Source organism: Equus asinus, chromosome 10, assembly GCF_041296235.1.
Source record: "Equus asinus isolate D_3611 breed Donkey chromosome 10, EquAss-T2T_v2, whole genome shotgun sequence".
Classification (NCBI taxonomy): domain Eukaryota; kingdom Metazoa; phylum Chordata; class Mammalia; order Perissodactyla; family Equidae; genus Equus; species Equus asinus.
Window position 1 is genome coordinate 40,197,449 of NC_091799.1, and position 13,263 is coordinate 40,210,711.

The window sequence follows — 13,263 nt, forward strand, 5'->3', positions numbered from 1 at the left end:
GAATCTATGGATTCAACCCACACGTCCTTGGAATTTTTTGAAGACTGTTGTTTTGGGGATTTTGTATCCACAGATCCAGCATCATTAATTTCTGTATTCTTATTTAAATATTCTTCTTTAATCTTTCTAGGGATCTTTCACTGAATCCTTTATATCTCCAAATTTAGCACAAATATCATCCAAGTCCTTCCACAAATTGTCTCTTAATTTTTCTTAATACGTGTCATACATTTTTAATGAAGCTTCTGAGTCTTTCTTTGTAGTCTTCTTTGCTCCATTTTAAAATTATTTGATTAATTCTTTGAACTGCCCTTTACACTCATAGATTCAGTTTCAGAATATTAAAACTGTTTTATCAAATATGCTTTTGTATTATTATGCAAGGCCTACTTGCCCTTCTTTGCCTCCTTCTTTGCCTCCTTCTTTGCCTCCTTCTTTGCATCTTTCTTTGCATCCTTCTTTGCATCCTTCTTTGCATCAGCAGATTCTGTGGCAGTATCTTTTGAGACATCTTCCTTTGATTTGCTATCTGCCTTAGCGGCCTTCTTGTCATCTTTCTTATCCTTTTTATCCCCCTTCTCCTTTGCATTTTTCTTGTCCTTTGCTTCATCACCCTTCTCACTGGCTTTCTTTTTGTCTTTTTTCTCATCCTTATCCTTCTTTGCATCTGTTTTATCACCTTCAGATTCTGGAGATGACCCCTTTCCCTTCTTTGACCCTTTATCTTTTTTGGAATCTTTCTTTTCATCCTTTTTTTCAGCTTCAGATTCTGTAGGTGACCCCTTACCCTTCTTTGCATCTTTATCTTTTTTGGCATCTTTCTTTGCATCCTTTTTCTCATCCTCAGATTCTGTAGCTGACTCTTTGCCCTTCTTTGTACCTTTATCTTTTTTGGAATCTTTCTTTGCATCTTTTTTCTCATCCTCAGATTCTGTAGCTGACTCTTTGCCCTTCTTTGCACCTTTATCTTTTTTGGCATCTTTCTTTGCATCTATTTTCTCATCCTCAGATTCTGTAGATGACTCTTTGCCCTTCTTTGTACCTTTATCTTTTTTGGCATCTTTCTTTTCATCTTTTTTCTCATCCTCAGATTCTGTAGCTGACTCTTTGCCCTTCTTTGAACTTTTACCTTTTTTGGCATCTGGTTTTTCAATGTCTTTTTCACCTTTAGTTCCTGTTTCTATACCCTTGTCTTTCTTTAAATCTTTCTTTTTTACCTCCTGTAAAGCTGTAGATTCTGCTTCTGAATCTGATTTGTCCTTCTTTTCTGCCTTGTCTTCTCTATCTTTCTTATCTATTGCTGTAGATAAGGGCGTCCCTACACCAGCTGCTTCAGCATCTTTCTTTGGCAGACCAGCTGATTTAGATGAAGGCTGAGTCCTGACAGCTAAATAAGCAGATGGTTGTTCGGAAATTGTCATTAAAGAACGGTGCATCCATAATGGTCGTCTATGAACTCCTCTTAATTTGCCTGCATCATATTCCTGGAATATTGGTTAAAATAATGATGAACAACTTGGGTGTGATTTACACAGCCTTTCTTAGCAGCTATCAAATACATTTTAACTTCAACCATGAAAAGATCTTAGATATTGATAAAGAGTGGATAAATTGTAGATTTCATAGTTTATTTTGCTTTTTCAATTTTATTGTTTTTGGGCTAATGGATAGCTATGCCTAATTTGCCGCATAATTTCAATTTAGAGGATATTCATATTTCCTTGAGATTTTATACTAAAATTAGTAGAGACCTCCACTAACTAATGACATATCAGAACCTCTCTTCAGAATCAGGAGAGGTTTTTCTTTTGGACTCTGTGTTCTTGAGAATTCTTGGGATGTCTTGCCCACCTTCCATTCCTATGTTAACTCAGAAACTAATTATTCTCTAATATCTAATAGTTTAATGTTCACGTATATCCTGGTCTCTATTGCCACATTCAACGTTCCTGGAATTTAGAATGCTACCTGTGGTTAAAAATAAAACCCTAAGGACTGGCCTGGTGGTGTAGTGGTTAAGTTCATGTGCTTAGCTTCAGTGGCCCAGGGATCACTGGTTTGGATCCCAGGCACAGACCCAGACATTGCTCATCAAGCCATGCTATGACAGCATCCCACATACAAAATAGAGGAAGATTGGCACAGATGTCAGTTCAGGGCCAATCTCCCTCACATATACACAAAGTAAAATAAAAGCCTGAAACTCCTCCTGTTTGACAAGACACAAATTGAGTATTATCAGATAGGAAATTGTAATAATGAAAGCTGTAACATTCAGTGCACATTAGTTTGTGCAGAATGGTGCAGTTTGTTTGCAATGTCTAACCAAATATTTGCAAAAACTTAATTGCAAAAATAGCAAATTTTGGAAAGAATGTTAGCAAAACATGGAAAAATATTTTGAGTAAAGAAAAGAAAGGAAAAGAACATGAGAAGACAGAAAAAACCTGGATCACTGGTGATCGGATACATTTTCCATAAAGTGAACAAGAGTTGAGGACACATTTATCTTGTGAAAACTTTTTCTGAACATTTTCATATCCCACAATGGCTCCAGAAACATTGGAAGATATTTATCTTCCAATATTCAGAATCCTAGATTCTATGTTACAGGAAATGTTACTGAAACTGTATCAGACTATAATGTAACTCCCTAATTCTCATTAGGGCGTTTCTCCACCTGGGGAAAATTTTGTGAATGTTCATACTAACTGTAGCATTAGGATCTCCAGATTTTCCTGCTCCATGGATATATATTTTTTATAATGTGAGGTTTATGAACAAATAGTTAATATGAAATAGGAGGGTAATTTTTATACCATGAAATGCAAATAAAATAGATTTACTTTTTTCAAGTAGTAGAATTTGAATTGCTTTTAACTGTGCTATCCAATTTGGTATTTAAGTCACATCTGTATTGAAATGAAATGTAAAATTTAGTTCCTAAGTTACACTAGCCTGATTTCCAGTGTTTAAGAGCAACATTGGAGAGCTACGATATAAAATATTTGCATCATCATAGAAATATCATTGGTCAGCATTGATCTGTAACCGACATATGATTTCACAAGTTTATTACTAGTAAAATTATATGATCTTTTCAATACTCACAGGAATTTTATTTTCTCGTATTTGGGAAGGCATTGATCTCCTTTTTTTTCCTGGCCGTGGTGGTTTGGGAAATGCCAGAGTAAAGTATTGCTGATTCCATGATTTTCTGTTTAATTCACTGACTGAGATAAGAAAATATTAAACATAATTTTTAGAGTAAATAAGATTTCATCAGAATTAAAATTGTCAAGCTAATACATTTCATGTAATGAACAAATGATTCAAATCATGACTTCATTTATTTGGTAATATTTGAAAATATCTGCTATTGATAGGAGAAAATAAAAATTGATTTTTGACCAGCTTTACAGATAACTGTATAAAATAGTCACTGTGAAACTAATATTCTGTAATATAAATGGAAAAAAACAATTTTTCTGCTTCCTTTTCATCTTTCTATCTCTTCCAGTCTAGATTTTTGCTTTGTACTCCTTTGGTTAGATTACAATTCTATTGAGAACAGAAAATATAATTACTACTTCTGTAACCCCCAAAGTGCTTAGGGAAGTACCTGTTATAAAACATTTAGTAAACGTATGATTGAATCTAAATGTTGATGCTTAAGATCCTCTTAGTTGGTAATCATTTTCCAAGCTACAAGAGTAAATGTTATACCCCTAAGAACTGCATTGTCATAGGTGGCATATTAATGAAGAAAATTGACAGATAAAGGGTACCTACAGAATTGTGACTGGGATGATAAATTTACCTGGAAACTATAATAGAAATGGTTATAGTCATTTAGGTTACCAATGAGACCAGTGAGAGAGATGTCTTCACTGTGTTTAAGTATGTGCAATAATACTGTGTGTAAGAGAAAATAGACTTGTCCTGTGACTCTCCCAAAGACAGAATCAGGATCAATGAGAAAATATACAGAATGAGAGGCATATTTAGGTTCAATATGTGAGGGATAATCACTTGATATACGAAGTCCTTCAAAATCTGATTGACTGGCCTTGTCAAGTAATGAATTTTTTGGCCAGTTATAAGCCTGATAAAATCTATCAGGAATGTAGTAGAATACATTCCTGACATGGGTGAGAAGTTGTTTAGCCAATTTCTACATTGTCTTTCAACAGAATGATCTGATTATATGATTTCTAATCTGCAAATATGTCCACCTTTTGTTGCTGAGTATTTGCTTAATCTTCTTTGGATTTAAAAACAAAATATCTTTAGAAGGTGTTCATTGAGCCCATGTGAAAGGTGCCTTGGAAAATAAAAAGTTGATTTTTATTTTACTCCATGACAGGTATTGCTTTATCACTTTGAATGGAGGATAATGATAACTTATCCCTAAAATTAATCATATATTTAAAAATAAAATTGAATTCTTCTTACCTGGAATGTAATTACCAGAGGTCCCAAAGCTTGCTTTCTGGCTATTAAAATAAGAGGGAAAATTTTTAATTAATTTATACAAAATCACTCAATCTCATTATTATGTATAACTGCTTGCCACCACCAGCAGAGAAATATTTTTCATTCTCAGATCTCTATTATTATGTAAGATTAATTTATTCCAGAAAAATAGAGATGAGCCAATGTGTGTTTTTAGCACAAACTTCAACAAAACTAAAAACAAGGTGGATAAAACCAGTTAAAAAAAAGCCTCACCAACTATCATATCTGAAATGTAGACTTTATTTTTCATCATAAAAATGTGATTGAATTCTTTTTCCCCATCTCACACTCCAAATTCTCTTTAAATTGAATTTTAGATAAGACATTCCTTTAAAAACAGTATAGTTAGGTAAAATCAGATCTTCAAAATAATTAAACAAATCCAAATCATTCAATGGCATATGAGTGTGTCTAGGAATGTATGTGTCAGTGTGCACCACCACTATTGATACAGGGTTTGAGTTTTTTCATTCTCCAGGAAAATCTGAGAAATAAAAATATGTTGCAATGTATTTTCAATTTATAAGTTTCCATTAGTTTTAGTAATATATGAACATGTTTATTTCCATAAATTGGAATTTTATAATCTAACTTTTATTTATTTGTATTGGAGACAATTATTAAGATCTGCTAGAAAAATATTCTACATCATCCTGTTATATTACAGAAATAAAGCCATTGTTGATCATGAGTGAGTTTTGGGCTTAAACACATACAAACATGCTCTCATACAGTTTTACTTATTTTGACAATACATAAATATTAAGAAATAAAGTACATTAACAAAAAAGTATCTTGAGTGGCATCAGCGTCACAGCAGAGTGAACTCTCCTGGGAATATCTCCTTTCCATGATACAACAAAAAAGACATTCATACTCCAACAGAGTATACTCGCAAAACACAAAAGATGTCTGAGACCCACACAGACATATGTTGGAGAACAGAGAGGCTGGCGCCCCCATAGCAGGAGGTGGAATGGGATAAGAGAAAACGTTGCTGTCTCCCCAAAAGACTGTAACCTGGGACTGCACGTGGCCTCTGAGAGGGAAGGGATACTTGTTCACGGGAACATCAAAGTTCCCTGAGGTCCCTCGTAGCCTAAGGGAAAGCCCCCTACCAAGTTGGAAGCTATGGTGGAGGTGATATCATCAAGCCAACACCCCAGGACAGCAGATAGGAAGAGCAGAGCCAGTAAGGCACAAAAGCACTCAGAAGAAAGTGCCCCACCCCACCTGCCCAGCTCTGGCTCCAGTGCCTGGGATCGTGGAGAACACAGAGAGCTCAGAATATGCAGCTCTTGGACCTGACAAGGAAGCCCCTGTCAGGTTTTCAGAGGATTTCTCTGCAGAAACCTTACAGTCTAGGAGACTGGAATGGCATACTCAAATCTTTGAAGGACAAAAATTTTCAGTCAAGAATACTCTATCCAGTGAAAATATTCTTCAGATGAGGTGGAGAAATAAAAACTTTCTCAGATAAAGAAAAGCTAAGGGAATTCATTGCCACGAGACACCCTCTACAAGGAATCCTCAAGAAGGCCCTAATACCTGAAAAAAAAAGGGGGGGATATAGGGGTTGCAAACCACAGAGTAAGGAGATAAATAGGTAGACAAAATCAGAAAATTCTAGCTTCACATCAGAACAGGTTAGGAAATACTCAAGTATAACATTAAAGATGGAAAGAGAAGGAAAACACCAAAAAGAAAGATAATCTTGAAATTTTAACCACAAACTCACAACACAAGATTAAATAAGATGTGACAGAAACAACATAGGAGGGGAGGAGGAAGGGACTGAATTGGTTTAATCTAAGGAAATAAGAGGCCATCAGAAAATGGACTATCTTATCTATGAGATTATCCATAAAAACCTCATGGTAACCACTAAACAAAAAAGCATAACAGAGACACAAATAAGTAAGGAGGAAACAAAGAAACACAACATAAAAATCTACATAACTCAATTGGTAGGCTTAAACACACAGGATGAAAAACAAAGGAAATGCAGGAGAACTAGAAAACAAGTGATAAAATGGCAACATTAAGCCCTCATATATCAATAAACACCTTAAATATAAATGGATTTAACTCTCCAATCAAAAGTCACAAACTGGCAGGATGGATTAAAGAACAAGACCCAACAATATGCTGCCTCCAGGAAACATACCTCAGCCACAAAGACAAACACAGACTCAGAGTGAAGGGATGGAAGACAATACTCTAAGCTAATAGTGAATGTAATAAAACAGGAGTCACCATACTTATAACAGGCAAAGTAGACTTCAAGGCAAAACTGGTAAAGGGAGAGAAAGAGAAGCAGTCTATAATGATAAAAGAGACACTCTATCAAGAAGACATAACACTTATAAATATATATGCACCCAACACAGGAGCACCAAAGTATGTAAAGCAACTATTAACAAAATTAAAGGGAGATATCAACAACAATACAAAAATAGTTGGGGACCTCAACAGTCCACTAAAACCAATGGATAGATCACGAGACAGAAAGTCAACAAGGAAATTGTAGAATTAAATAAAAAACTAGACCAGATGGACTTAGTAGATATATATAGAGAACACTCCATCCAAAAAAATAGCAGGTTATACATTCTTCTCAAGTGCACATGGAACATTCTCAAGGATAGACCATATTTTGGGGAACAAAGCAAGCCTCAACAAATTCAAGAGGATTGAAATAATATCAAGCATGTTTTCTGACCATAATGCTATGAAACTAGAAATTTACTACAAGAAAAAAGCTTGGAGGGAGGCTAAAATGTGGACATTAAACAACATGCTGCTGAACAACCAGTGTATCATTGAAGAAATTAAAGGAGAAATCAAATATTATCTGAATACAAATGAAGATGAAAACACACCATACCAACTCATTTGGGAGGCAGCAAAAGCTGTCCTAAGAGGGAAATTAATCACAATACAGGCTGACCTCAATAAACAAGAAAAATCTCAGATAAGTAGTCTCAAACTACACCTAACAGAATTAGAAAAAGAATAAACAAAGCCCAAAGTCAGTAGGAGAGAAATAACAAAAATTAGAGGTGAAATAAATGAAACTGAAACAAAAAAGACAGTAGAAAGGATCAATAAAACAAAGAGCTGATTCGTTGAAAAATTAAACAAAACTGACAAACTCTTAGCCAGGCTCACTAAGGAAAAAAAGAGAGAAGACTCAAATAAATAACATTAGACATGAAAGAGGAGAAATCACAATGGATACCACAGAAATACAAAAGATTGTAAGATAATACTATGAAAAACTATATGCCAAAAAATTGGACAACCTAGAAGAAATGGATAAATTATTTAGACTCTTAACACATCCCAAAACTAAATCAGGAAGAAATACAGAATCTGAATAGACCAATCACAAGTAGAGAAATTGAAACAGTAATAAAAATGTTCCCCCAAAATAAAAGTCCAGGCCCAGACAGCTTCTCTGGAGAATTCTACCAAACATTCAAGGAAGATTTAATACCTATCCTTCTCAAACTATTCCAGAAAATCAAGGAAGATGGAGTACTTCCTAACACATTCTATGAAGCCAACATCATCCTGATCCCAAAACCAGACAAGGACAACACAAAGGAGGAAAACTAAAGGCCAATATCACTGATGAACATAGATGCAAAAATCCTCAAAAATTTTACCAAACCAAATACAGCAATACATGAAAAAGATCATACACCATGATCAAGTGGGATTTATACCAGGGACACAGGGATGGTTCAACATCTGCAAGTCAATCACGTGATACACCACATTAACAGAATAAGAAATCAAAACCACATCATCCTCTCAATAGACACAGAGAAAGCATTCGATAAGATCCAACATCCATTTATGATAAAAACTCTCAATCAAATGGGTATAGAAGGAACATACCTCAACATAATAAGGCCATATATGACAAACCACAGCCAACATCATACTCGATGGGCAAAAGCTGAAAGCCATCCTTCTGAGAACAGGAACAAGACAAGTGTGTCCACTCTCACTACTCTTATTCAACATAGTACTGGAGGTTTTGGCCAGAGCAATCATGCAGGAGAAAGAAATAAAAGGAATTCAAATAGGCAATGAAGAAGTGAAACTCTCACTGTTTGCAGACGACATGATCTTATATATAGAAAACCACGAAGAATCCATTGGAAAATGATTATAAATAATCAATAACTACAGCAAAGTTGCAGGGTTATAAAATAAACTTACATAAATCAGTAGCATTTCTATACTCTAATAACATACTAACAAAAAGAGAATTGAAGAACACAATCCCATTCACAATTGCAACAAAAAGAATAAAATATCTTGGGATAAATTTAACCCAGGAAGTGAAAGACCTAGACAATGAAAACTACAAGACTTTCCTGAAAGAAGTTGATGATGACATAAAGAGGTGGAAAGACGTTCCAGGCACATCGATTAGAAGAATATAGTTAAAATTACCATACTGCCTAAAGCAACCTACAGACTCAACACAATCCCCATCCAAATCCCAATGACATTCTTCACAGAAGTACAACAAAGAATCCTGAAATTCATATGGGCAACAAAAGACCCCAAATTGCTAAAGCAATCCTGAGAAAAAAGAACAAATCTGAAGGCATCACTACAAAGCCATAGTAATCAAAACAGCATGGTACAGGTACAAAAATAGGCACACGAATCAATGGAACAGAACTGAAAGCCCAGAAATAAAACTGCACATCTACAAAAGCTAATCTTTGGTAAAGCTGCCAAGAACATACAGTGCAGAAAAGATAAGCTCTTCAATAACCAGTGTTGGGAAATCTGGACAATCACATGTAAAAGAATGAAAGCAGACTATATTCTCAAGCCAAACATAAAAATAAACCCAAAACGGATCAAAGGCTTGAAGATAAGTCCTGAAACCATAAAACTCCTGGAAGCTAATATAGGTAGTGCACTCTGCAACATTGAACTTAAAAGGATCTTTTCGAATATCATGTCTTCTCAGACAAGGGAAACAGAAGAAAAAGTAAACCAGTGGGACTTCATCAGACTAAAGAGATTATGCAAGGCAAAAGAAACTAGGATGAAAATCAAAAGACAACCCACCAAATGGGAAAAAATATTTACAAATCATATATCCCACAAGAGGTTAATCTCCATAATATATAAGGAACTCACACAACTGAACAACACAAAAGCAAAGAGCCCAATCAGAAAATGGGTAGAGGATATGAACAGACATTTTTCCAAAGAAGATATACAGATGGCCAATAAACACATGAAAAGAGGTTCAACATCACTAATCATAAGGGGAATGCAAATCAAACCTACACTAAGATAGTACCTGACACCTGTTAAAATGGCTATAATCAACTAAGACTAAAAATAACAAATGTTGGAGAGGATGTGGAGAGAAGGGTACACTCATACACTGCTGGTGGGAATGCAAACTAGTGCAGCCACTATAGAAAACAGTATGGAGATTCCTCAAAAAACTGACAATAGAGATACCATATGTCCCAGCTATCTCACTACTGCATATCTACCCAAACAACTTGAAATCAGCCATCTAAAGTGACAGATGTACCACTACGTTCACTGCAGCACTATTCACAATAGCCAAAACATGGCAACAACCCAAGTGCCCATCAAACAATGATTGGATGAAGATCATGTGGTATATATTTACAATGGAATACTGCTCAGCCATAAAAAAGACAAAATCATCCCCTTTGCAACAACATAGATAGACTTGGAGGGTATTATGCTAAGCAAAATAAGCCACTTGAGAAAGACTAACACCATACGATTTCACTCATATGTGGAATATAAACAAACACATGGACAAAGAAAATGGTTCAGTGGTTACCAGGGGAAGGGGAGTGGAAGATGGGCACAACGGATGAAGGGGAGCACTTTTATGGTGAGGGACAAGCAATAATGTACAACTGAAATTCCACAATCATGTAAACTATTATGAACTCAGTAAAAAAAAATGTATCATAAATTGGTGTAGCCACTATGGAAATCAATATGGAGATTCCTAATAAAGTTAGAATACCACACGATCCAGCTATTCCACTTCTGGGTATTTATCCATAGAAAATGGAAACACTAACTTGGAAAGATCCTTCCACCCCTATATTCATTGCTGCATTGTTCACAATAGCCAAGACTTGAAAGCAATCTAAGTGCCCACTGACACAGGATGGATAAAGAAGATGTGGTATATAAGTACAATGGCAAATGGCAAACTACTCAGCCAAAAGATGAAATCTTGCCATTTGTGACAACATGGATGGACCATGAGGGTAGTATGCTAAGTGAAATAAGTCAGACAGAGAAAGACAATTACCATATGACTTCACTCATATGTGGAAGATAAAGAAACACATTGATATGGAGAAGAGATTGGTAGCTGCTAAAGGGGAAGGGATGGTAGGAGGGCAAAAGAGGTAAAGGGACATGTGTATAATGATGGATGGCAACTAGACCTTTGGTATTGAAGACAATGCAGTCTATACAGAAGTTGAAATATGAAGTACACTTGAAATTTATATAACATTATAAACGAATGTGACCTCAATTTAAAAAAAAATCTTGATTCCTTCATTAAAGATCTGGTCCCCAGCATAAGACCTGGCACATTTCTATTACTTTATAAAAATTTGAATGAACTAATTGAATACAATTTAGGATGTATTAACCAATACATTATCTGGTCTGCTGTTTTCTTCACTGACGACATGCATTAAAATTACTTGCCTCGCTATATCTGAATCTCTAGGCTTGGATCTACCCAAAGTACATTTATACTATGATGAAGAAATTTTGATTTTCAGCATGGTTATGAACTTCTCTATTCTAAGTGCTATGAAAGAGGAGATATTTCAGGTTCATGAAACAATATTATTAAATTTGAGATTTAAAAAGTGGTACGTAGATGTGGTCCATTAATTCTTTGTGTAATCTCTGGGGAATATCCTATGATCGCCAAGCAATTGAGTTAGAAATAAATAAGAAAATTATATAGAAAATAAACAAATAGTTGAAAAATAAACAGCTCCTTCTAAATACCCAAACATCTCTTTACACTAAAGAGAATAAATGTAAAGCTAACTAGAGCATTTTAATTATTTGAAGACATAAAATTTGAGAAAACAACTTACAATCTTGGTGTAGCCATTTCCCCCCCTTGTGATTTGCCAGAACTTAAGCACTGTAAGTTCAAATAGTGATGTCGAGTGTGACATCATAAAGAAACCAAGAGCACTGGGAGTTAAAGGGGGAAAACCAGAGGGGCCATTTGTACTTGTGTTTTAAAATATTCTCTAATATTCAGTCTAAGATTTGTGTTTGCTTTCACTCATTATTACTGACTAAATACAATTGGTAGTTTTAAAATAAACTGGTTGATTTTACATCTTGATCAAGTACTTGTTTCATTTTTTCATGTAGCTTTAGTTTATTGACTGATATGATAGAAGTATGAATATACACATTTATCTGTTAAGAACTATTGTAATCCTAACTTCCCTAACATTTATGTATATTTTGTTAAACGCTTTGCATGACTTTACACTGCCCTCTCCGTCTTAACCTTATGTGTTGCTCACAGAAACAAATATTTTTTTTCACAGTTGAGTTTTTATTGCTTGTCACTTTGATTCATCTTGTCCCCTCCCCCCTCCTTTTCACCCCAATTGTAATAATCGTAATAATCAAAAGTTGTTTCTATTTCATGGGAAAAACATATATTAAGAAAATAATTCGGGGCTGGCCCCATGGCCGAGTGGTTAAGTTTGCGCGCTCCGCTGCAGGCGGCCCAGTGTTTCGTTCATTCGAATCCCGGGCGCGGACATGGCACTGCTCATCAGACCACCCTGAGGCAGCGTCCCACATGCCACAACTAGAAGGACCCACAACGAAATATACAACTGTGTACCGGGGGGCTTTGGGGAGAAAAAGGAGAAAAATAAAAAAAAATCTTTAAAAAAAAAAAAGAAACAAACATAATTCACACAAAGGGCTTTCCTATGTAGATAGATACTCAATTGACCAGGAGCCTCCTCTTCTTGCTAGTTTCTTAGGCAATCCAGAGAATTTTGCTAATGGAGTTGGGCTGTAAAGGGAGCTGTGATGGATTTTGGAAAACACCAATACTTTCTTTGAGCCTGATAAAAATATTTTGGCTTTGGTTCTTTAAAGATGTACATTGGAATATTTATAATGGGAAATTCTGTCAGTACTCCTTTAGAGCAAAGGTTTGAAATGACTGTCCCACAATTGCTTGCAAGATCTAGAATCTAGCCTGAGGGAGTCTGAATCTTAGAGATCTATAGGACTTAACCTGTTGTTCAGGCATGGGTCCTACTACGACGGCAGGCTATAAACAATGAGGGGATTTTTAAAATATTGATGGCAGAAAGTTTAGCTTGTATTTGGGCTCTCTTAAACTTGAGTTTGTTTTTATAGCATGGACTACAGCCTGGAGGCCCCTCACAAGTGAAAGGTGACATGCAGCAGACAAATCTGCAGAATGGGCCACAGAGGATCCTAAACACATCTTTGATACTAGAAATGGTGATGCGTGAAGTGGGGAGAACAAGTCAGTCTATTTATCCAGGTGAAAGTTGGGAAAATATACATCAGTCCACAGAGTTTAATAAAGATGAGATAGCATCTTCAAGGATTGCTTTGGTGTGTAATATCATTCTGTACAAGTGACAGGGGGCATTAGAATAAAAC

General features: G+C 35.5%; 1 protein-coding gene across 1 annotated transcript; it reads right to left on the reverse strand.

Moving 5' to 3' along the window:
• Window positions 1–386: 386 nt before the first annotated feature.
• Window positions 387–11,701, reverse strand: LOC106831787 (cylicin-2-like). The gene is made up of 4 exons (XM_044779126.2): window positions 11,685–11,701; window positions 4,456–4,496; window positions 3,112–3,233; window positions 387–1,484 (listed from the first exon to the last, which is right to left on the reverse strand). Exons 1-4 carry the CDS (start codon window positions 11,699–11,701, stop codon window positions 387–389), a joined length of 1,278 nt encoding a protein of 425 aa, XP_044635061.1.
• Window positions 11,702–13,263: the final 1,562 nt, after the last annotated feature.

Bases quoted from the DNA above. Each gene is read 5' to 3' on its own strand.
- LOC106831787 (XM_044779126.2), bottom strand. The intron at 3,234-4,455 runs GTAAGAAGAATT...TTCTTATCTCAG, and splicing joins CTCTGGTAATTACATTCCAG to TCAGTGAATTAAACAGAAAA. The intron at 1,485-3,111 runs GTGAGTATTGAA...CCAATATTCCAG, and splicing joins TACGAGAAAATAAAATTCCT to GAATATGATGCAGGCAAATT.